Below are 22,846 nucleotides of genomic sequence, written 5' to 3'. Positions count from 1 at the left end.
GTGGATGGTCATCCCTAGGCATTAAGGTAGTATCCACACTCTAAATGTCTGTAAATGACCCCTAGAAATGAAGAGCTCTATGCCCCTTTCCTGGTGAAGTTCTGGCTAATCTCATTTTCCCTCTTCCCTTGGTCTGAAGGCCTTCTTCCCTCTGCCGTGAAGGTTCAGCAGAAAATACTCCTAGTTTCCCGGTTCCAAACCTGGAGCCTGGTTGAGGGGGAGCCCCTTCCTGGAGGTTTCCATACCAAAGAGCTCTGTACACACATGGGGCTCGCATATCTCTCTTGTACTGTAATCCTCTGCTTCACCAAATAGACTGTCTTCCTGATTCTGCCACTATTCCTGGCTCAATCAATGTACACTGAACAAATTTTGTTTTTCTTCATGTAAAGTTAGAGAAATCATGGTTAGGACTCGAATTGCTCAAAGTCCATGTGACTCAAATAGACTTTATACAGGCTCGCCTGAGGACTTAATAAACTTTCTTTAAATTGTTCCTGTGGAAAAATGCACCAGGGGTGCCAAACAACCAAATTAAAAATGAACTTTTGGAACCCAACATTCAAAAGTGGAGACTGTTCAGAGAACAGTTACCTGCTTCTAATTTCTGACTGAATGAAAGGGTTCATGTTTCTGCCTTTGAGAGCAGGGGTACTGGAACAGCCACCAAGACGCTGCTAGAGAACAGTGCTAGGAGTGTGGAGGAACTCTCCCTTTGCTCCAGGCCCGGAATTTCTCTGCACCAAGAGTCTCCCTCATTTAAAGAGAGCTGTATCTGAGGTATCAAGCCCTCCAGGTGAGGAAAGCTGTCAGAGGGCTTTCACTGTGCCAGCATGAATGAAATGCATCCATGGTATTTGTTTCCTTGCACATTAGTTATATATATGTGTGTGTGTGTGTGTGTGTGTGTGTGTGTATATATATATATATATATATATATATATATATATAAAACAACGATTCTATCTTCTTTCCTTCATTTTAAAATCCTTTCCTATGTTTATAACCCTTGTACTTACTATTCTGTTTTGTTTCTGAGAGGGCTATCAGTACAGATTTCCAGGCAAGGAGAGCTTGGTATAACCTGCAGGTACAGTTCACAGCCAGAAGTATGTATCATTCCTTCTACACAGTTAGTTGTACTGGATGCCTGTTAGGCAGGAGCTAAATGTGATAAATGTCAGCCAGTGAACTGACTGGCATAGAAACCAAAATCCACCAGGGAGAAGGGCAAAACCACTAACATATTTTCAGTTGTAACCAGATCAGACTGTAACTGACTAATCCCTGATAAATAAAGGGGGATAAAGAATTGAAATCTCCTTTGGAAATAGCTCTGTTACAGAATTTCACAGAAAAATATTTTAAAAAACCTTGATATACATGGGACTATGCAAATAGATGTTCTATTAACCAGAATTAAATTACACACGCACACACACACACACACGAACACACACACACACCAAACACATACATACGTGAAAGCAAAAGGGCAGTCAGTATACTGGGCCAGAAAATTGTCTGACATTGCATTAAAGACACGGTTGAACAAACTCCTTGAGGGCAGGGGTTCTGCATTCATGTTTTTGGCTAAGAGACACAGTGTGTGGAGCTGGTTAGAAGCAGACAAACATGATCTGAATTCTAGTTCTGCCACCTGATAGCTGTGTGATGCAGGCAAATTACTAAGCCACTCTGCTCTCAACTTCCTCATGTATAAAGAGGAGAAAATGATTCCTATTTCTTAAGAATGTCATGCAAAGAGCACTTAGCTCATTGTAGGTGCTCAATACTTGAGGGTTCCTTTCTCATCCCTTCTTTGCACATTCTGCGGCACCAAGTGTACTAATTAGGACACTATCTATGTTCAACCATTGTCTTTCTTCATGTTTTGAATTCTTTTTTCTTATCTCCTTAAATGGGTTATGATTTCTCTGAAGGTTTCAAGATTTTACCTCTCATACACCCTTTGTCAGGGAGCTCCTGGCAGACATAGTCCACCGAAATGAGAGTAAATAAATAAACAGAGAAACACAAGAATCCCATCCTGGGCTTCCCAGGATGGTGGCAGGAAGGCCACCAGGATGATGGTGTATCCTCAGGCCTAGAGAACACCCGTCAGGATCGTGGTGGGGACAGAGGGCTCCTGGGGAGACACGTACAGTAAAAGAAATGCAGCAAAGAGATTCTCTGACAGGAATTATAGCGAGGAAAATATACTGAGATGTTTTACAGAGCTGTTGGATGGTATGAAAAGACTTAGCCAGAGATTCAGAGAAACTTCACAAATGAAAACAACGTTGGACACTTCACTCCTGGAGAGGAATTATAGTTATATATACCGCTGGTCTTAGCAGGAAACATTATTTCTCTTTTCATGACACTGAAGACACTGATATGAACTCAAGCAAAATTTTGACATGGCCGTGATGCGGCAAAGGGGGAGAGGGAGAAAGGCTGTAAATGGAACTAAAATCTTCATCCATTATAATAAGAAGCCGTAGGTAGCGCCTAAGATGAATAAGTCAAGAGGTATAAGTTACGGATCAGTTTAGAAATAGGACGGCAAATCCCAGAAGAAGCAACTCAAAATGATGAAAATGGTTTCCTCTAGAGACGAAGGGTGAGGGACGTGGTGCCAGTGAATGTTTTTTGCATTTTAGCACTGCTTGTCTTTTTAAATTATGTGCATGTTACCTTGATAAAAATAAAAATTTTTAAAATGAGGATGGTAATTATATTTTATACTCATAAAATTCAGAATTACAGAATAAAATTGTAAAAAAGGAAGTAAACAAGGTCTGATTACTCAAGGTAAAATACTCAGCAACAAGTTTGGTTCCAGAATATTCATGCGCTGTATTTCTCATTCCCATGGAGCTCTTACCACACAGCAGATCCGTTTGTTATATTTCTTACAGCAGCTGGCATGGCTTTCTGTATACAGGAGGTGCTTAAGTTTTTGTTGGATGATAAATAACTATACCAACTGCTGAAGTTTTTCATGGTGATTTTTAATGAGCTTGGTCTGAAGAACAGAGGGGTCACATCTGGAGTTCATAGTTTTATTTTATGTGGAGAGAGAAGATTATAGCTTAAATGGATTTGAAAAGTCTCTCTGAAATCTGATTCTGAGGTAGACATTCCACAGGTCTAATCTACTTTATACAATGCAGGGGTTTGCCAGAGACTCATTTGAGACAATTGATATTTGACTGAAGCAGTCTAATGGGAATTTAAATTACGTATTCTTATATGGTCTCTAAACTCTACTCTTGGGATAAGCCAGAACTCTGGTTTATAATCTCTGCCCTGAAGGAACCTAAATTCTGGGGAGGTGCCTCAGGGACACCTTGAAAGGGGGAGGGGAGGAAAGAAGTATTCTTGCTAAAACGGGGTGTGAAAACCACTGAACAGAGTTTTAGAAAACATTAATCTGACCACATTATCTCAGCTTCCTGGTGAAAAGTATTCACTGAATTAAAAGCTAGTATTTTGGCCTCAGACTTTATAATGCAGCTTAGTAACAGAAACATCAAGGTAAATAGTGTCATAGTGTCTTCGCAAAATTTCCAGTGTAAGATGTCCATCATGTTACCTAATTCCCCCAGTGATAAATGTACCTTTGAATTCATGTCCAGGAAAAAGTTAGCTTCCATTGATGAACCTGCACGCTTTCTTTTATGTTAACAACAGCAACAAAAAGAACCCCTATATCCCCACATGATTTCTTTTTTGCCTTAGTTGCCTGGAAACGCAGAGTTAAATGAGAGTTCAGTTTTGGAAATCACCCATTGCAAGTGTCTACTAACATTTAATTTGTATTGTTTGAATGGATTTGGTTCTGAGGGTCCTTATTTTGCAAAGAGAAGCAAGCCAGCACTTGTGAATTGCCTACCAGGTGCAAGCCTTGTATTTGTTGTATGTCTTATGGGTTATTCCATGGAATGTGTTCAAGAATCCTGCAAAATCAGTGTTGTTGTTCTCACTTTACAGATGTTGCAGCTTAGTTTCAGGGAATTTAAGTAACGTGGCCAAGGCTATATGGTCATTATGGCTATATGGCCATTAAGATGCTTATGAAGTAAGCAATGTATAAGTTCTCAATAACATACATTTTATATTCAGATTGATATCAGAAATTATTCAAACCTATTTATTTTCCTTTGATTTCAAGACCATACAGCCTATCTCTTTCTCTCTCTCTCACACACACACACACACATGCATACACACACAAACAACAGCTTCTTTTTTTTTTATTCTTTACTAAGTTTTTTAGAAATTAATTTTTACTGGAGTATGGTTGACTTACAATGTTCGCACCATAACTTTCCCTTCCTTGTTTTCTTCTTTCCTCCTCTCTTTCTGTTTCTGTATCCATATGATGGAACTTTCTCTGTTAGCCCTTGGAGGTACAAAGATGAATGATAAACAGACTCCGGTCTCAAGGAGCTTACCGTTTAGTGGAGGGGTTAAAATACAAACTTACCAACAGCTAAAGGTTGAAAGCAATGAATGCAATGAGAGATGCAAAATACCTTGTGACTTTGGAGTGTGGAGGGAAATTTCAGTGTCCGAACTCACTATGAATTCACAGTTCACTGGACCAAACAGATACCTAAACAAGTATAATACAATGTAAGAACTGTACTGGAAGAGTTTTTTCACTATGTTTTACACACTAGAGGGGGAAGAAATGGACTTTACCTGTTTCACAGCTTGAGGAGGGGTGGTTACAGCAACATGGGCACTTAGGGCAGGGGATGGAGAGGGCCAGGGGCCAGGACATCTCACAACTGTCTAAGCAGGTGGACAGGATGCTGCAGCCAGTGGGGAAAATGTAGTTGGGCAAAAGACCTTCACTGGGAAGAGAGCTGGTCCTGTGAAGTGGAGGGAGCCTCAGGGAGGGACTGGATCTTGGGTAAAGCTGTAATTCCAAGGGGGAGGCCTGGCAAAGCCACAAAGATAACTGGAACCTCAGCCACTGGGCTCAGCCCCAGGAGTGTGGAGCAAGGCAGAACTTCTTAGACACACTGTCAGCCCGTTACTGGGAGGGACAAGGGAGCACTGCAATACTGTGAGCACATGGGCAGTGGCAGTGGTCATGGAGAAGAGAAAGAGGCGTGGATGGTTACCAGCGGCCTCCGTAGTAGCACCTGGGAAGGTGGCCTAAGGCAGAGAGAGAGGACTTATACTGACGCGGAGGTCCTGAGCCTGGTAACTGGGAAATTGGGGCTCACAGGGGTAGGAGGGCTGATGGGAAGTTACTTTGGAAAGGTGCTGGGGGCTTGAGCAAGCTTGAAGGTAGAAAGGAGAAAGTGAAGATATAAGAGATGAAACGGATAGACCAAGTCCTCTGGAGCAAAAGCAGAAGTCCAGTGTTGGCCATAGAGAAGCCAAGTGTGAGGGGCAAGGGGGAGAATGGGACAGAGGACCGGTGAACAGGCAGGGACATTCTAGGGTTGGCAGAAGGGAGGAGTTGCCTGGGCCCACAGCAACTGCACGTTCAAACCTTTGAAATGTTCTTGGCATACAGATCCGGTGAAGGTCTCCTTGTCCCTGGCTTGGGCCCCTCCAGTATATTCCCTATGCTGTAACTTGTCTGAGGAGCAAATCTGATTCTTCAACGTTCAATAGGTTTGAATTTTGCAACTCCTCTGTGGTAGGCATAAATTATGCCTCTGTTTAAAAACAACCTGTACACTTTTCTCCACAACTTTCTATTGCCCTCAGGATGAATTTCTAACCTCCTTTATATTGGTGTTTAAGGCCCCTCATGACCTGGCCCCTGCTTACCACCCCAGTCTCATCTCTCCTTTCCTGACCTTGCACTCCACAGTCCAGCCACTCTGAACTACTTGGAATCTTCCAAAAGAACTCAGCCTCTGCCTGGAAGGCCTTTTCCCTTTCACCTCACTGCCTCCTAGTCTTCCTTGAGGTAGGCACTTAGATAATACCTCCTCCAGAAAGCTTTTTCTGGTTCCCAAGGCTACACTAAGTGCTTCATCTCTGTGCTCTCAGAATACCTTACAGTGACTTCTATCAGAAACCTTATAAACACTACATTATAATCACTTGTTTCTTTCAATTACTTAGGAAGAGGGATTGTGTTTGGTCATTATTGGTAAATTATTGATGTTCCACACATGTTTTCTGAAAGAAAAAATCATGTGGAGTATTGTTGATAAAATTCTTATAACTGACTCTTATCTGCATGATTCCCCAGGATACAGGTCAGTCCAGCCTCTGTCAAAAGTGCTTCTGCCAAATCCCCTTCCACAGTTTTAACCCATGGAGCAGCTGAGAGTGAATTCTCTGAACTGTTGTCAGGTCCATGGGCAAATGTCTTAAGGGCAAACTTGGTATAGATGAAGGTGGAAGGGCTAGCTCCTGTTTCTACCTTCTGAGGAGGAGAGGGGGGATGTGTTGGGGACCTTAAATCCTCAGAACAGAAGAAAGGATGATGGGTCAATGGTATAATTCCACTGCTCATTTCTTCAGCAAAAATGTTGTGGGTGCCAACCACAGAGTAGACATTTTAGGGACTGGGGTATAAGGGTGAACAAGATGGACACAATCCCTGACTTCAAGTGGCTCGCTGCTGCATTGAGGAAGACACACAAGAACAAAGAGATATGAAGGGTGATAGCTCTTGGAAGAGAGGAAGTAGAGGCAACTAGCAGAGAATACAGAATGGGAGCTTATCCAGATTGGGAGGCCAGGGAAACCTTCTGGAAGAAATTGTTTAGCTGAGACTGAGAAAGCCTAGGGTTAGGTTAGCCAGACAGAGTAGAGCGGGAGAATGTTCCAGAAAGAAGGAAGGGCATGTTTGAAGAGCTGAGGGTGAAAGCGTGGTACTTTTCAGGACTTCTGTTGGAGGGAGCTGGAGGGCACAGTGTATGGGAGTCTGCGGGGCACAGACAGGTGATAGCATGGGGCTAAGGGAAGAAGAAAGCTGGGAATAGAAACCAATCCATCTGGAGGGCTTGGCAGGAGCCAGGTCACACAAAGCCATGGAAGGAGCTGGCTTTTGTTATGAGAAAATGAAGATCACTTAAGGGGCTTAGGCAGGTGACAGACATGGTTAAATTCCTGTTTTAGAATGCTCACTCCACTGGCAGGTTGGCAAGATGGCAAGGACACAGGCCAGTCAGCAAGCACTTGATGCGACAGGGGCAATGTTTTTCCCATGGGTGTGTCCATTCAGACTTCATTCACCTGTGCCAGAGGCTTGTGGGACACAGAGACGGGGCTGCCAGCTCATCAGGCTCTCCCCAACATGCATCCTTTTCCAGGAAAAGTGTCTTCACCCTTGTTGCCAATAACAACTCCAGTGGCTAAATGTCCTCGGCATCCTTTCCAGGCCTGCCATAAAACGGGTCTCAAAGGAGTTCAGAGAAAAGAGGTGAGTTCAAAATTGGTCTGTAGGGAAAGAGTAAAAGAAGAGAGGGGACAGCCAAGGGGAGGGGGTACTGGACAAAGATCCAGAGACATAAAGTTGAGATGTGAGCCAAAGACAAGAACATGAGGTCCACACGCTCTTGTGTTCACCCACACAGGCGTGTGGGCTCTAAGACATAGGGCCAGAACAAGCTCCCTGTTTATGAAATTCATGTTTCCTAAAGGTGGAGCTGAACTTAAGTTCCTGTGAAAAGCAAACTGGAAAATGCCAGTGATTCAGGGTGGAGGGAATTAGCAGCAGAAAGAAAGGGAAACAGGTCAACCACCCCCATTCTTTCATCCTCAAGGACCTTGAAACTTGACTTTGCAGGATGCACAGGCGTGTAGTCACTGGCCTCCCTTTATTCTGCTCTATTCCATTTACTGCTTGGAGAATAAGGTGCCACTTTATTGTTCAGATTCATTGCATAAAATGCAAATATTCATCCAGAGTTGTCTAATTAGCATCTGGAGAGCTGCCTGGGCTGTGTGTGTGTGTGTGTGTAAGTTGGGTCTTCCTTGCTTGCAACACAATGTAAAAGAGTAAGATGATTCACTCATGTTACATTGCTCTGATCCTAGAAGTGTAAATATTTGTGTGGTCTTTTGTTTCAAACCTAGAACTTCTTATGGTAAACACCTTCTGAATCTCAAGTCTCTGTGCCTGACTTTAATTAACCATTGATATGAACACTTACTGATTAGCACACTGGCTAAATGGGTTTTTGATTCCTTTTGATTTCACAAAAAGACCCCATCACCCCCCTCCACCGAACTGATACCAACTGACATCTGATTAGAAAAGGCAAAACTAATTGGAATGGGTGCAAAGGGGATTGTTTGAGTCAGTTACATTAATGCACATTACAGTTAAGTATCTGTCATATTTTCCATTAACCCTCTTGCATTTCCCTCTCCAGGATCAAATCTATTTCTTAACCTCATACCCCTCTTTTCCCTAGTTAGAAACTTGGTATTCAACAGGCTAAATTACCCACTAATGTTTTAAATGCACAGCTCCTATGGATGGATGCAAGGAATGGATAAAGACCTTGGAATGAGTGGAATGAGAATAACAGAAGTCATTCCCCTAACTGTGGATTTAAACCCTATGGATTATTATTCCAAGGCTAACATGTTCTTCTTGCTATTGTGTTTACTTCTTTATTGAGGGACACAGGAATTAATTGTTGCTTCACACCAATTCAGTCTATTGTGAACTGAGATATTGCATACTAGGATGATAAAATGAAATAGAAATGAAAGTGGAATATCTAGCAAATAGAGTTCTATTCTATAAAAGGTTAAAGTAACATGTTCAAAGTTGAACTTGAAAACTTAGGGGAAAAGCCCAGATGATTTGGGCTCAGTTACTACATAAAGTGGATTTAAGCAAAGGACAATGTAGTGTGCATACCCAATGGGAATCCAATAGTATTAGGGACAGATGTCTCCTCCTAATCAAAAGCTCATTGAGGAGAGGAACCATGACTTCCTGATCTTTTGATGGATGCAAGGAGGGTTCTTTGGATCACTTAATCTTTTAGTCTTCAATTCCTGGCACATTGTAAGTGCTCAATAAATTCTCATCATATGAATGAATGAATGCAAAAATTATGGTTTTACCCTATTGTGAACCTCTAACAGTGACCATAAACAGGTTCTAAAATCTTGATGGATGATGTTAAAGAAAAAGAGAGTGAATGAATTTTCTTTATCACTTAAAAAAATATAACAAAGACTTTGGATTTTTGCTTTAAAAACTAAATCACATATCCACTCCCTTGGGTTTTTTCCATTTTTATCATGGATCAGAGGTACCAGGAAGCCCAGCAGCAAATCAGCCTAGCAACAGAAGCAAGAATAAGTCTGCAATATGATGAAAATAGCTCAATTTGAAAACACTTTGTGATTATTTATAATCTAAAAAAAGTTTAGGGCTTCCCTGGTGGCGCAGTGGTTGGGAGTCCGCCTGCCGATGCAGGGGGCATGGGTTTGTGCCCCGGTCTGGGAGGATGCCACATGCCGTGGAGTGGCTGGGCCAGTGGGCCATGGCCGCTGGACCTGTGCACCCGGAGCCTGTGCTCTGCAATGGGAGAGGCCGCGGAGGTGAGAGGCCTGCATATTGAAAACAAAAAACAAAAAACAAAACTGGTAGCCTTTAGAAAAAAAAAAAAGTTTAAAAAAAATTATTTTTCCCTTACTACCTCACACCTTCATCTCTGTTCTCAGTTGTAGTATCAGTATCCAGAACTCAACAAATAGAGCAAGCACTCAACAAATATGTTTTGCACGAATGAATACAAGCTATTGCTAGAGTGAAGAATGGATCAGTACTCAGGTTAGTCTGGAATCTTTAGTTCCTGGCTCCAAGTTGGGCAGACTAGGAGACTAGAGATCTGTGGATTGAGATAAGGCAACTGCATCAGAACTGGCTTAAATTTTGCCTGAGGTAGAAAAAAACTGGGAATGTAGACAACAGTGAAATTTCAAACAGACATCACAAAGAAGGCTCTGTTAGCACAATCCAGACCACCTGTACCTATTTCCTTAACCTAGGCAGCATAGTAGTTATTAGCACTGGGCCAGTGCTGACTGCAACTCTGAACAAGTTATTTAACCCCTCTAAGCCTTGTGGCCTCATCTATTAAAAAAGCATTGATAATATCTATCGTTTGGGTTATTTATATATGGCACAGAGTTGGTATTCATGTTAAAATGAACAAACCAAAGAACACTAACAAGACACAAGCAAAATCCCTCCTGCTAATTTTGCCAGTCAAGAGTCTTCAGTACAAGATGACATGATACTATACACAGAAAATCCTAAAGATGCTATCAGAAAACTATTAGAGCTAATCAATGAATTTGATAAAGTAGCAGGATACAACATTAATGCACAGAAATCTCTTGCATTCCTATATACTAAAGATGAAAAATCTGAAAGAGAAATTAAGGAAACAATCCCATTTACCACTGCAACAGAGAGAATAAAATACCTAGGAATAAACCTACCTAGGGAGACAAAAGACCTGTATGCAGAAAACTATAAGACACTGAGGAAAGAAATTAAAGATGATACAAACACATGGAGAGATATACCATGTTCTTAGATTGGAAGAATCAACATTGTGAAAATGACTATACTACCCAAAGCAATCTACAGATTCAGTGCAATCCCTATCAAGCTACCAATGGCATTTTTCACAGAGCTAGAACAAAAAGTTTTACAATTTGTATGGAAACACAAAAGACCCTGAATAGGCAAAGCAATCTTGAGAAAGAAAAATGGAGCTGGAGGTATCAGGCTCCCAGAATTCAGACTATACTACAAAGCTACAGTAATCAAGACAGTATGGTACTGGCACAAAAACAGAAATATAGATCAATGGAACAGGATGGAAAGCCCAGAGATAACCCCACACACATCTGGTCACCTTAACTTTAACAAAGGAGGCAAGAATATACAATGGAGAAAAGAGAGCCTCTTCAATAAGTGGTGCTGGGAAAACTGGACAGCTACATGTAAAGGAATGAAATTAGAACACTCCCTAACACCATACACAAAAATAAGCTCAAAATGGATTAAAGACCTAAATGTAAGGCCAGACACTATCAAACTCTTAGAGGAAAGCATAGGCAGAACACTCTTTCACATAAATCACAGCAGATCCTTTCTGACCCACCTTGTAGAGGAATGGAAATAAAAACAAAAATAAACAAATGGGACCTAATGAAACTTCAAAGCTTTTGCACAGCAAAGGAAACCATGAACAAGATGAAAAGACAACCCTCAGAATGGGAGAAAATATTTGCAAATGAAGCAACTGACAAAGGATTCATCTCCAAAATATACAAGTAGCTCATGCAGCTCAATATCAAAAAAACAAACACCCCAATCCAAAAATGGGCAGAAGACCTAAATAGACATTTCCCCAAAGAAGATATACAGATTGCCAACAAACACATGAAAGGATGCTCAGCATCATTAATCATTAGAGAAATGCAAATCAAAACCACAATGAGGTATCACTTCACACTGGTCAGAATGGCCATCATCAAAAAATCTACAAACAATAAATGCTGGAGAGGGTGTGGAGAAAAGGGAACCCTCTTGCACTGTTGGTGGGAATGTAAATTGATACAGCCACTATGGAGAACAGTATGGAGGTTCCTTAAAAAAACTAAAAATAGACCTACCATATGACCCAGCAATCCCACTCCTGGGCATATACCCTGAGAAAACCATAATTCAAAAGAGTCATGTACCACAATGTTCATTGCAGCCCTATTTACAATAGCCAGGATATGGAAGCAACCTAAGTGTCCATGGACAGATGAATGGATAAAGAAGATCTGGCACATATATACAATGGAATATTACTCAGCCATAAGAAGAAATGAAATTGAGTTATTCTTAGTGAGGTGGAAGGACCTGGAGTCTCTCATACAGAGTGAAGTAAGTCAGAAAGAGAAAAACAAATACTGTATGCTAACACATATATATATGGAATCTAAAAATAAAAATAAAATGGTTCTCATGAACCTAGGGGCAGGACAGGAATAAAGATGCAGACCTAGAGAATGGACTTTAGGACGCGGGGAGGGGGACGGGTAAGCTGGGACGAAGTGAAAGAGTAGCACTGACATATATGCACTACCAAATGTAAAATAGATAGCTAGTGGGAAGCAGCTGCATAGCACAGGGAGATCAGCTCGGTGCTTTGTGACCACCTAGAGGGGTGGGATAGGGAAGGTGGGAGGGAGGCGCAAGAGGGAGAGGATATGGGGATATACGTATGCATATAGCTGATTCACTTTGTTATACAGCAGAAACTAACACAACATTGTAAAGCAATTATGCTCCAGTAAAGATGTTAAAAAAAAAAAAAGAGTCTTCAGTACATTTTTTGATGATGGTCATGGAGGGGGTGTGGAGAAAAGGGAACCCTCTTGCACTGTTGGTGGGAATGTAAATTGGTGCAGCCACTATAGACAACAGTATGGAGGTTACTTAAAAACCTGAAAATAGGGCTACCATATGATCCAGCAATCCCACTCCTGGGCATATATCCAGAGAAAACCATAATTCCAAAAGATACATGCACCCCAATGTTCACTGCAGCATTATTTACAACAGCCAGGACATGGAAGCAACCTAAATGTCCATCAATAGAGGAATGGATAAAGAAGATGTGGTACATATATACAATGGAATATTACTCAGCCATAAAAAAGAATGAAATAATGCCATTGCAGGAACATGGATGGACCTAGAGATTGTTATACTGAGTGAAGTAAGTCAGACAGAGGAGGACAAGTATCATATATCACTTATATGCGGAATCTAAAGAAAGGGTTCAAATGAACTTATATACAAAACAGAAATAGGGTTACAGATGCAGAAAACAAACTGGTTTTCTAAATGGTTACCAGGGTGTAAGGCAGGGGATGGATAAACTGAAAGATTGGGATTGACATATACACACTACTGTATATAAAATGGATAACTAATAGGGACCTACTCCATAGTACAGGGAACTGTAATCAATACTCTGTAATGGCCTATATGTGAAAAGAATCTAGGAGAGAGTGGATATATGTATATGTATAACTGATTTACTTTGTTGTACACCTGAAACTAACATAACATTGTAAATCAACTATACTCCAATAAAAAAAAAAGTCTTCAGTATAAATTATATTGACATGTGTGTCTGGAAATTCACTCTGGATCCTGGCCTTAGCACTAGTTTCATGGAGTATTAAAAACAAATTTTTGTTTCTTTTGTAAACTTAAAAGATAAATGATGAAATATCAAAAATAAAATGAAAATATAGGGCCTCCCTGGTGGCGCAGTGGTTGAGAGTCCGCCTGCCGATGCAGGGGATACGGGTTCGTGCCCCGGTCTGGGAGGATCCCATATGCCGCGGAGCGGCTGGGCCCGTGATCCATGGCCGCTGGGCCTGCGCATCCGGAGCCTGTGCTCCGCAACGGGAGAGGCCACAACAGTGAGAGGCCCGCATACCGCAAAAAGAAAGAAAAAAAAAAAATGAAAATATAAAAACAATGCTCCTGGCTTGCCATGAACAAGCCGCAGTATATCTGTATCAGAACTCTTCCCTTTTGCCAGCATAATCCAGCCAAGGTAAGTCATAATGGAAATCACCAAATGGTCGAGGGTCATTTGTAATGACCACCTAGCATCTCCTGGGTCTCTATCCTAACTACACTCTAGATTTTAGGTCACTAAAGAAATCATGGGTTTGTTACCATCTTTTAGATTCACTCCTCGGTTCTGAGTATACTGACTGATTTTGTTTCCCAGCTTTTTTAGGATTTTGGCTGGGTTCTGTCTTTGGCCGTTCATGCTCCTGACTTCCTCTCACCTGATTCTGCCCCTAAAACCAAACCCTGACACTAGCCTAATTGGCTGACCCTTTAGCCAACCCCTAGCCCCCAGCAAAGGGGTGGTTTGGATGTTATATTGTTACAGAAGTCTGAATTCATAATTATTTTCCTATTAGAAAAGGCACTCCCAGTTGAATGAAGGTTCTATCTCTTCTCTGGCACTTTCTCTGGGCAATTATAAGGATTTAGAAATATTGTCAGTATGTGACAGCTACAGTGAGTCCTCATTCCTCCACCCTCAGCTAGACCAACTGGGAAACAATTTTCTGAGTGTTCATCTTTAAGGTTAGCTATACACAAGATCAACTTAAAGACGAAGGGAGGAGAACATTGCTTGATTTATGCCAAGGGTTGATACATAGTGCACTGAAGGATAAACTTGGCTAGGTAGAGAGAGTGGGGTGAGGCTCCTAATATACGATTGAGGAGCTTGGCTTTAAACTAAAAAGGAAATGTACAAATTTATGTTTTGGTCATAACAAACTATCCATTCACTGGCTGCCTTCCCTCTCAGAATTTTTAGAGATGGGAGAATTCTAAACCAAATATAGAATCCACTTTAGTTTCATGGCTCTAATGTTACAAAAAAAAAATTCACACTTTTAAGTGTCTGATTATACAGCCTTGAAAAAGACCATTTTCTAGTGCAAGAGGTTAGGGCTTTGGATTGAACTCTCATGAGCCCTGGTCAACCAGTAATTCTTTCACACCTTAAAACAAGTATTCAGTGACTTGAAGATAAATCAGAACTGCATGCATTACATCCCTCTCCTGCCCTCTCCCATAACCTTCCAATCGGAAAAAGACGAAAATTATAGCCAGGAGGTATTTCCATTTGCCAAGCCCCAAACACTAGCAAGACAGAGTTGCTGAAGACATTTTGTGAAACACCAAATACCATTTGTTCTCGCAGTCTCCAGAGAAGGGATTATTTAAAACTACTCCAGGCATGGAACAATAAAGATGTCTCCAACAATTTGATTATGCTGCATCTATCTCTCGGGTGCATTCACATCTAGGAGAGCAGAGGCGGGCAGGTTACCCAATAAAGGGAGAGGGACATCTGAATTCCCCCAATTTCAGTCTCTGCCTGAGCATGCAGCCCTGTCTGGGTTCAGAGTTCTGAAAGGAGAAGGGAAGGCCATCTTTGCACAGTCTACTGGGTAAATTCTAAACAACTGATCAACAAATTCAATCTATCATTTTGTAGCAGAGAAGCAAGATTTCTACCATTCCCAAGGCTAGACTGTCCCAATTAACATATCCCACTAATAAATCTTGCTGTGTTTGACATAAAGTGAGTATGACAAGCAGAAAAAAAAATTCATGACTACTGTTTTCGTTCAGGATGCTTTAGTTGATAAACTTAAGCATTGCTTAATTTCCTTCCCTCCTATGGCTTTGGTCATGAGTATCAGTGATTTGGCTAATCTGAGATGAGAACACAGATTTGTACTGTCTACTATGAATGGCAGAGTTAAAACTACTCTCTCTGAGTTTAGAATACTTAGCAATATACCAGATGAGACAATAAAAATGGAAGAACCTAGAAATATGTACATCCAAATGAAAATTACTTCTCAAAATTATCATCTTGGGAAGCAACTCATTGACTTTCTTTATTGCCTTCAGGGAAAGTTCACAAACCAAACTTGAAATGCAGCTCTATCACATCATAGTTATTCTTTGTTTTTTTGACCCAAAGCAGCATTACTCTGCTTGACTGTTTTCAAAAATAACCCTAACAAGATGAATATTACTGCACTGATAACAATCCACTCAATGTGCTAAAAGCTCTGAAGACAATCCCTAGAGAAAAACTCTGCAACTGTATTGAACAATAGCACCATTATTAGAATGCGTCCAACCCCTTCAAAGGTGAATGCTTTCAAGAGGGTAACACTTATTTGACTAGAGAGCTCTGATACACTTGCTCACAACTCAGACACAGAACACTTCAGAGTCATACTTCATGGAATTGTTGAGCCGGAAGGGACAATATAGTTCAATTGACAAGGTTGGGATAAGGCTTTGATTGAGTAGCCATTGCCTGCCTGTACAGAAGAGGTCTCTAGCTGGACATGTCACCACCATTTCTACCACTTTTTGAGGGCCTTCTTGAAAAGATGAAAATTATCTTGGCATCATAAGTGTCATACACACTGGGAAAAGTAAAAAAATGTCTAAGGCACTGGAAGATGTTTGTGGATTTGGTCATTAGCACTCATTGGTGTGCTTGGGTCCTGGAAGCTGGCATGGGGACTAAGGGGTCAGAAGTATGGTGGACAGTTGTTGATATGAGCAACAGAGGCGGAAACAAGACAGAGGATGTTGGAGGTGTCAGGAAGGCTCCCAAAGAAGGGCTGATGGGGTACCAAAGAGCTATATTTCCTATTGTAAATTGCTTATTTTAGTTAAGCTTCATAATACTCACTCTCAGGAAGGTCAAGCGTCACACAGATATTTTTTGATTCTTTTCTTTAACAGCTCTGAAGGGGATTAGAGATTTGAGACTCTCTGTATCCTCCCAAAACTTAATTTACTATGTAGATTATGTAAATATGGCTCGATATTATAAGAAATATTTCTTTTGAGAATTACACAATGATCTACAAATGGCCATTCATTTCCCAGCAAATTCTTCTTGTGAGCGGTATAGCCTCAAGTCTGAAAGTACAACCTTCAAAGGAGACCATCAGAATCCTGGCTCTGCTACTTATTATCTGTGTAACTTTGGAAAAGTCATTTAACTTCTCTGTGCCTCATTTGCCTCACCTATAAAATGAGAATAATGGTAATTAGTTTATATGGGTAAAATGAGATACCACAATCAAGGGGGGCAGAGGTCATGCCAGTTACAGAGTAAATAATAAACGCTAACTTCTACTAATATCTCATTATTTATGGTCATTTTTATGGTCAGAAGTCCGGGCCCAGGAAAGGTAAATCGCTACCCACTCACCATATTGCTGGACAGAATTAAAGATAGTTCTCTTTTATTCCTCTAGTACTGTTTATGAAAAAATTTGAGATTTACTCCAATGGGCTTCCTACATAAAAGTAATGCTTGTTGAAAAATATTCTGATATCATGTATGGCCCTTTTCATGATAATCACAATAATGGCCAACTTTATTCTAGACCCCCGCCTGAGAGATACTTCACTTACTCTCCAAAAATCCTAGGATGTACATTACCATCCTCATTTACAGGTGAGGAAACTGAGGCTTAGAGAGGCTCACTGATTCACTGGAGGTCACACAGCTAGAATGTCAGAGTTAGAATTTAAACCCAGATTCACCCACAGCAAAGTGGCTACACAGAATTTTAGAAAGTAGTTCCACAATACTGTTTGCTTTTAAACGATCCCCAAATTACCCATGCTAAAAATGGAACTTTGTAATATACACATGAATCTACTCCAAGTCCATTCTTCATAATCTACGATTTAGAAAAACACACTTCGTAAGTGGTTAAGAGCCGAAAGTTTACTTGGGACACAACTCTTGAATCCTAGTTGAGTCTAGTTTTCTCCTGGCATATATCTAAGGCAAAGGTTAGCTTGGCCACAGTCTGTGGTGCTGGTGGCATTCTTTTCTGGGCAGTAGCCATACAAACTACTCTAGGAATGTGATTGGAACTAGGCTCTGTGCCGTCATACTGTCCTGACACATTGTTTTGACAGGTAACGTGCTGTCTTTGTGCTTGGACGCTAACACAGATCTGTCAAATTACATGCACAAAGCAACATTCAGCCTTCCTTCCTTCCTGCCTGCCTGCCTGCCTGCCTTCCCTCACTTATTCCAGGAAGAATTTTTCCTTTCAAGTTCCCTGGGGATCGGCACTGATTCACCAGTGTGTGTTCTGGAAACACAGGGCTATCTCTTCATATGATTCCTGTTTGGGGCAGAATAAAACCTCTGCTTTATGTTAACCGCAGGATATAAGGTAACCACAGATTTTTTTTCTGTTGGTAGTCATGACAATTTCATGCTTTAACACTTAATTCACACATTACCTTCTCCGGCAGCCCTTCGTGATTTCCCCTTGCTCAGTAAATACCCAAGCTGTGTGCTCCATGTCATTATCCTTTCCACTCAGTATTAAAATGATAGGTTTTAAAGCCTGTCGACCTCTCCAGACTGTACTTGCAGACAGAGAACATGTCTTATTTAAGGTGGATACTCAACCCTCATGCACCAGCATGGAATCACAGCAGGATCTATTGTGATGGGTTGGGCGTTTAGACATTTCAGTTGGTTGGTGTGGGTGGAGCTTTGTCATTAAACACTCTTAATATCATGTCTGGCCTTATTTCAGTACTCAGCACCATCACAACATCATGCATTCGGTAGGTACTCAGAGCATGCATGCCGACTTCATGACTGATTTATTGACTGAACAAATAAACATCAGGCGTGGGCATATCAGAATGTAACTGACAACTGGACTTGTCACTAAAGGCATGGATTCTAAGGCAACATTCTTAATAAGCAAGAGCCTTTGATCACAACAGACCCCAATGACAGTGATGCTCTACAAGGAAGACGCTCTTGTCTCCAGATGCCTCAAGTGAACCTTCACGAGGTCTTCAGAGGCATCTGTCAGCACCATTGCTGTCTTTGTGGTCTTGATTCTGTCCCAGTGCAAACATAATGGTAACCAAAGCAACAGGACCAAGCTGAACGGTGTCTGGGTACCTGCGTTGGGAGGAGCACAGCCCTTACCTGTCTGTGTTGTTGGGAGACTTGGTACCCCAGTCCTGTGACGGGCTGATTCTGCATCTTCTGCAGCAGGATCTTTTGCTGAAGTGGTAACGGTGACCTCAGCAAAGGCTGGCTCGTGAGAGGTTGGGTGGGCTGAGCTGCTGGCTGCTGCTGTTGCTGCTGTGGCTGTGGCTGCGTCTGTGGCTGCGGCTGCGGCTGCGGCTGCTGCTGTTGCTGTTGCTGCTGCTGCTGCTGCTGCTGAGCTGAAATCGAGCTCTGCTGTGGCTGCGGCTGCGGCTGGGTATAATGCAGGAGAGGAGGCTTGCTCTGGGGAGGCAAAACGGAAGGCATCTGCTGGTTGGCTTGATCTGAGTTAAAATGAAACAAAGGCTTGGTGCTGCCATGCCGGGGCTCCATGGCTGTGTGGGGGTTGTTCATAAAACTGCGACTAAGGTCCTGAGGCTTCTGCTGCAGGAGCACGTCCAGAGGCCCTCCCTGGGCCGAGGGGCTGGCCTTGTACATGTAGTTCGCCATGACCTTCGACTGGCTGCCGCCGCCCACGACCCCCGGCATGGGGGAGCTCTGGGGGCTGAATGGCTGCTGGCCAAAAGAGGGGCTGGGGATTTTCTCCTGCCCAAATGGACCTGGGGAGGGTCCCGCCGAAGAGGGCAAGCCTGGCCAGCTGGTCGGCTGGTGCTGCTGCATCCGGACGTGCTGCTGACGATTAGCGGCGATCTGTTTGAGCTGCTGGGCGTGGGATACTTCCTGCCAGCTCGGCAGGGCCCGGCTTGCTCCTGAGGCCGTCTGGGGCTGAGTCTGGCTCTGAGGGACTGAAGGGATCGGGGAGGAAGCGGAGAGGGCCGAGGTGGCCATGGAGAACGCAGGGCCGGCAGATGAGGGCCTCAACTGAGGAGAGCCCGAGGGGCCCTGGGTCAGGCCGGGTGAGTATTCACTTTTGATCACCGTCTTCTCCATGGGCAAGGACGGCCGGGGAGTGCTCCTCTGGCTTTGCTGACCCAAGTCGATGTTAAACGGGTCGTCCTGCTTTATGGTGGCGTTGATCATGTTCTCAAGCTCAAGGTCACTCATGGGAGGCACAGATATATTGGTCAGTTCATTGAACAGTTCCTGCAGCTCGGGATCCATCAGCTGCTCTCCAGGGTCATCTCCGTACCTGTTAGAAAAAATATTCTCCTGGGTCACTTGACCATCCACGTGCTTGCTGCAAGAGAGAGTCTCTCCTGGTTCCTTCTTCACTTCCTTTAAGCCCATGTTGAACATACCATTTCCAGGAGAATGTGTATGGGTTGGCAGCGTGGCAGTCTTTCTCAGGGGTGCTTGGCTCATGGGCAAGGTCCCTGACATCATATGACTTTGTCCATTATTTACTTGGAGGCCCCCTTGTCCTGCAGTGAGGTTTTCCCCAACACGGATTCTTTTGATATCAAGGAATGAGTTGTCGACAAAGCCATTAGGCCTCTTGCTGTTGGCAGGGGACAGGTTAACTATCTGTTTTCTTTTCAAGGAACCCTGGAGCTGAAAGACAGAGGGGGAATAAGAAAACAAAACCTGAGATATTTTTCAAAATATGCGTTTAGTCAAAAGAGACAGAATATTTGTATGTTTTTTCCATTTACACATAGGAGGAGGCACAAATGAAGCCCAGTTTGGAATATAATGAAACTAACAGTAGCACAAACAGAGCAAAATGTTTCTGGAGGAGCAGGTCGGTGAGGGGTGACAGGTCATAGAGGTTCCCATGATTGGTACGTTGGCCGATGGATGAAGAATCCTTCACATGTCACGGGGAGTTATTGATAATGCTTACGATTAATCACCAAAGTGGTGTTGTTTTCTGGAACAGGCCAAACTATTCCACATGCATGCACACGTAACCCACATGGCCACAGGCCACTGGACTGAACACAATTTTGACCAAGATGGGAAACACTGTAGAGTCTAAAGCTGGGACCCAATTTCCAGTTTCTTTTTCACAGATTCAACCCCATCATCACTCTTATCCTCTAAGTAAGTAATCAGAATAGCTGTCGTGTCGAAGGAGGTAGTCTCTCTGTTGTTTAACTATTTTTCTTCCTATGATTCTGCAGCTTTGCATTTAAGCCCCTGTAGCAATACTGGGTGGGTGCGCAGAAACCATGAGGTCATCATTTATCAAATGAGACACTGTGAGCACAGATTTTCCTGGGGATTCATTTTTTATCTGGCCTGTCTCGAAATCTCTTAACCAAAACCAAGGTGTAGAGAGGCAGTACAGCATAGTGGTTAAGAACTCAGGCTCTGGAACCGGCTAAGCGGAGCTCAAATTCCAATCTGTCACTGAGCGCTAAGTGATCCTGGCTCTGGACTTATCTGAGCCTCAATTTCCTTACCTGGAAAATGGGGACAACAGCACTTAACTCATAGGAAGACATGAGACATGTAAACGTTTAGCACAGGGCTTACTGAAGTAAGAACTCAATAAAGTTTAGTTTATAAAAAAATATGGCTTACTACCTTCTCAAAGAGGAGCATCTCTCTAAATAGCAACAGTAACAACAAAATATTAAGTACTTCAATCACTCACTCAGTGATAAGACTGTATTCTATTAACTTCATACATTATATATAGAGATTTAAGGGCCATACAGTCACACCAGTAAACTAATAAGAAACATAAAACATGTCCCATTGATCTTGAGATCCTTGTTGCTTTGCCTCTAAAGTGAGAGGCTATATCTAGCAAAGGGTGGCTTTCCCAGTGCAGCTGACCCACTTCAATTATTTAATGTTCGCTCAAGATAATTGCAAATTACTGAGGCAGAAGGACACTTCCCAGATATAAAATTCTGTCACTTCTCCTGTCCTTCCTTTTCTCTTAGCATCACTCCCCCACCCTCCTGAAGATTTCTAGGTAACCTAATTAGAAAATGAAATTAACGTAACTGAGCACCTACTATATGCCAAGTACTTTAAATATGGTTATTTTATTTTCCTTAGTCTTTACAACAACTCCATTAGGTATGCGTTATTTTATAGATAAGGAAACCAAGGCTCAGGGAGGCTAAATAACTTGCCCAGTATAAGTGGTAGACCTGGGCTTTAACTCAAGGTCTGCATAGTTCTAAAGCCTGTGTCACTTCCACTATAGGATGCTGGAGTCACCTTGTTCAGGGCTAGGGTCTGCCTTGCACAAAGAGGGAGGGGGTAGTGAGCAGAGAGATCTCCTGGATCTCTCGTCACATGATGAGGAATCAGGGAATGGTGGGGATGCAATCTAGGGCTGAGTGTGAACGATATGTTTCTTGTCATGTAGTTCCTCAATACGTGTTTCAGTAATCCATTACCTGTGGGTTTGCCCCCTCACAAGTGTGTACAGTTATGGTCGATGTACCATGCTGGTATAACCAATGTTTACCTTTTACCATTGCTAATGGGCAATCAGAAAAAGGAACCTGACCCAAGCTGGGCCAATCATTCCTTCCATGAGAATTCTGAAATCGGAGAAAGTGAGACCAGGCTCTCTTTGGGTAGCTGCACAGTCATTTATAAAACTTGTGAAGTGTTGTTCCATTAAGCCAACCACAGCCATAGCGGAAGTAAGTCTGTGGAAAGGGAGGGAATGATGCAGAGAGGAAGGACACAAATTTTGATAGCATTTGAAGGCCTGATTGCAATCTTAGACCAGCTCTGCCTCTCTCGTTGTTTTCCTTGATACACTATGGAATCTTTACAATAAAGTCTCCTTGTTGCTTAAGCTAATGTGACTTGAGCTTCTGTTACTTTCAACCAAGAGCCCTAACTAAATCCCATGAGATTTAACATTTGGTGATGAACAGTTTGCAGCAAGGGATAGGGTACCCTTTGTACGGGTCTGTGAAGCTTTTGTTCCCCTCATCTTTGCTGTTTCTCCATGTTTCCCTGACTCCTAATCTTGTCTATTCACTAATATACGCCAACATCATCACAGAACACTGTCAGCCATCACTGCATTTGGCACAAACTGAAAGTGGTCACCCTCTGTCCACAGGCGGTCAGGAAGAGCACAGACCAAAGAGGGTCAGCTGTGTTACCTTAAGAGAGGCCATGGTGATTTATTTCAGCATGTTACATTTTGAAGGTTTTTTTCCATAACTGGTAAAGAAAAAACAAAGGAAAACATTCTTTTTCCAGGTTTGGGTTATTGCCTTTGATTTATTTTCCACTGCTTTGAAAAAACCTGTTCTGCCAGATTCTCTACTGGTCAGGCCACTCCCTGGGCAGTTCAGTACATACTCTGGGAAGCA

The 22,846-nt window shown here is 42.4% G+C and overlaps 1 protein-coding gene across 1 annotated transcript in view; it reads right to left on the bottom strand.

The window, feature by feature from the left end:
* Window positions 1-22,846, bottom strand: part of MAML2 (mastermind like transcriptional coactivator 2) — a 372,894-nt gene that overhangs the window by 110,491 nt on the left and 239,557 nt on the right. The window contains exon 2 of the mRNA XM_060104458.1: window positions 18,585-20,099. Within this exon, the coding sequence (XP_059960441.1) occupies window positions 18,585-20,099 (1,515 nt within the window). The remainder of the gene's footprint in view (window positions 1-18,584; window positions 20,100-22,846) is intronic.

This window comes from Mesoplodon densirostris, chromosome 7 (genome assembly GCF_025265405.1).
Source record: "Mesoplodon densirostris isolate mMesDen1 chromosome 7, mMesDen1 primary haplotype, whole genome shotgun sequence".
Classification (NCBI taxonomy): Eukaryota; Metazoa; Chordata; class Mammalia; order Artiodactyla; family Ziphiidae; genus Mesoplodon; species Mesoplodon densirostris.
The sequence above is the reverse complement of the archived record's forward strand: the minus strand, read 5'-3'. Positions and strand labels throughout refer to the sequence as shown.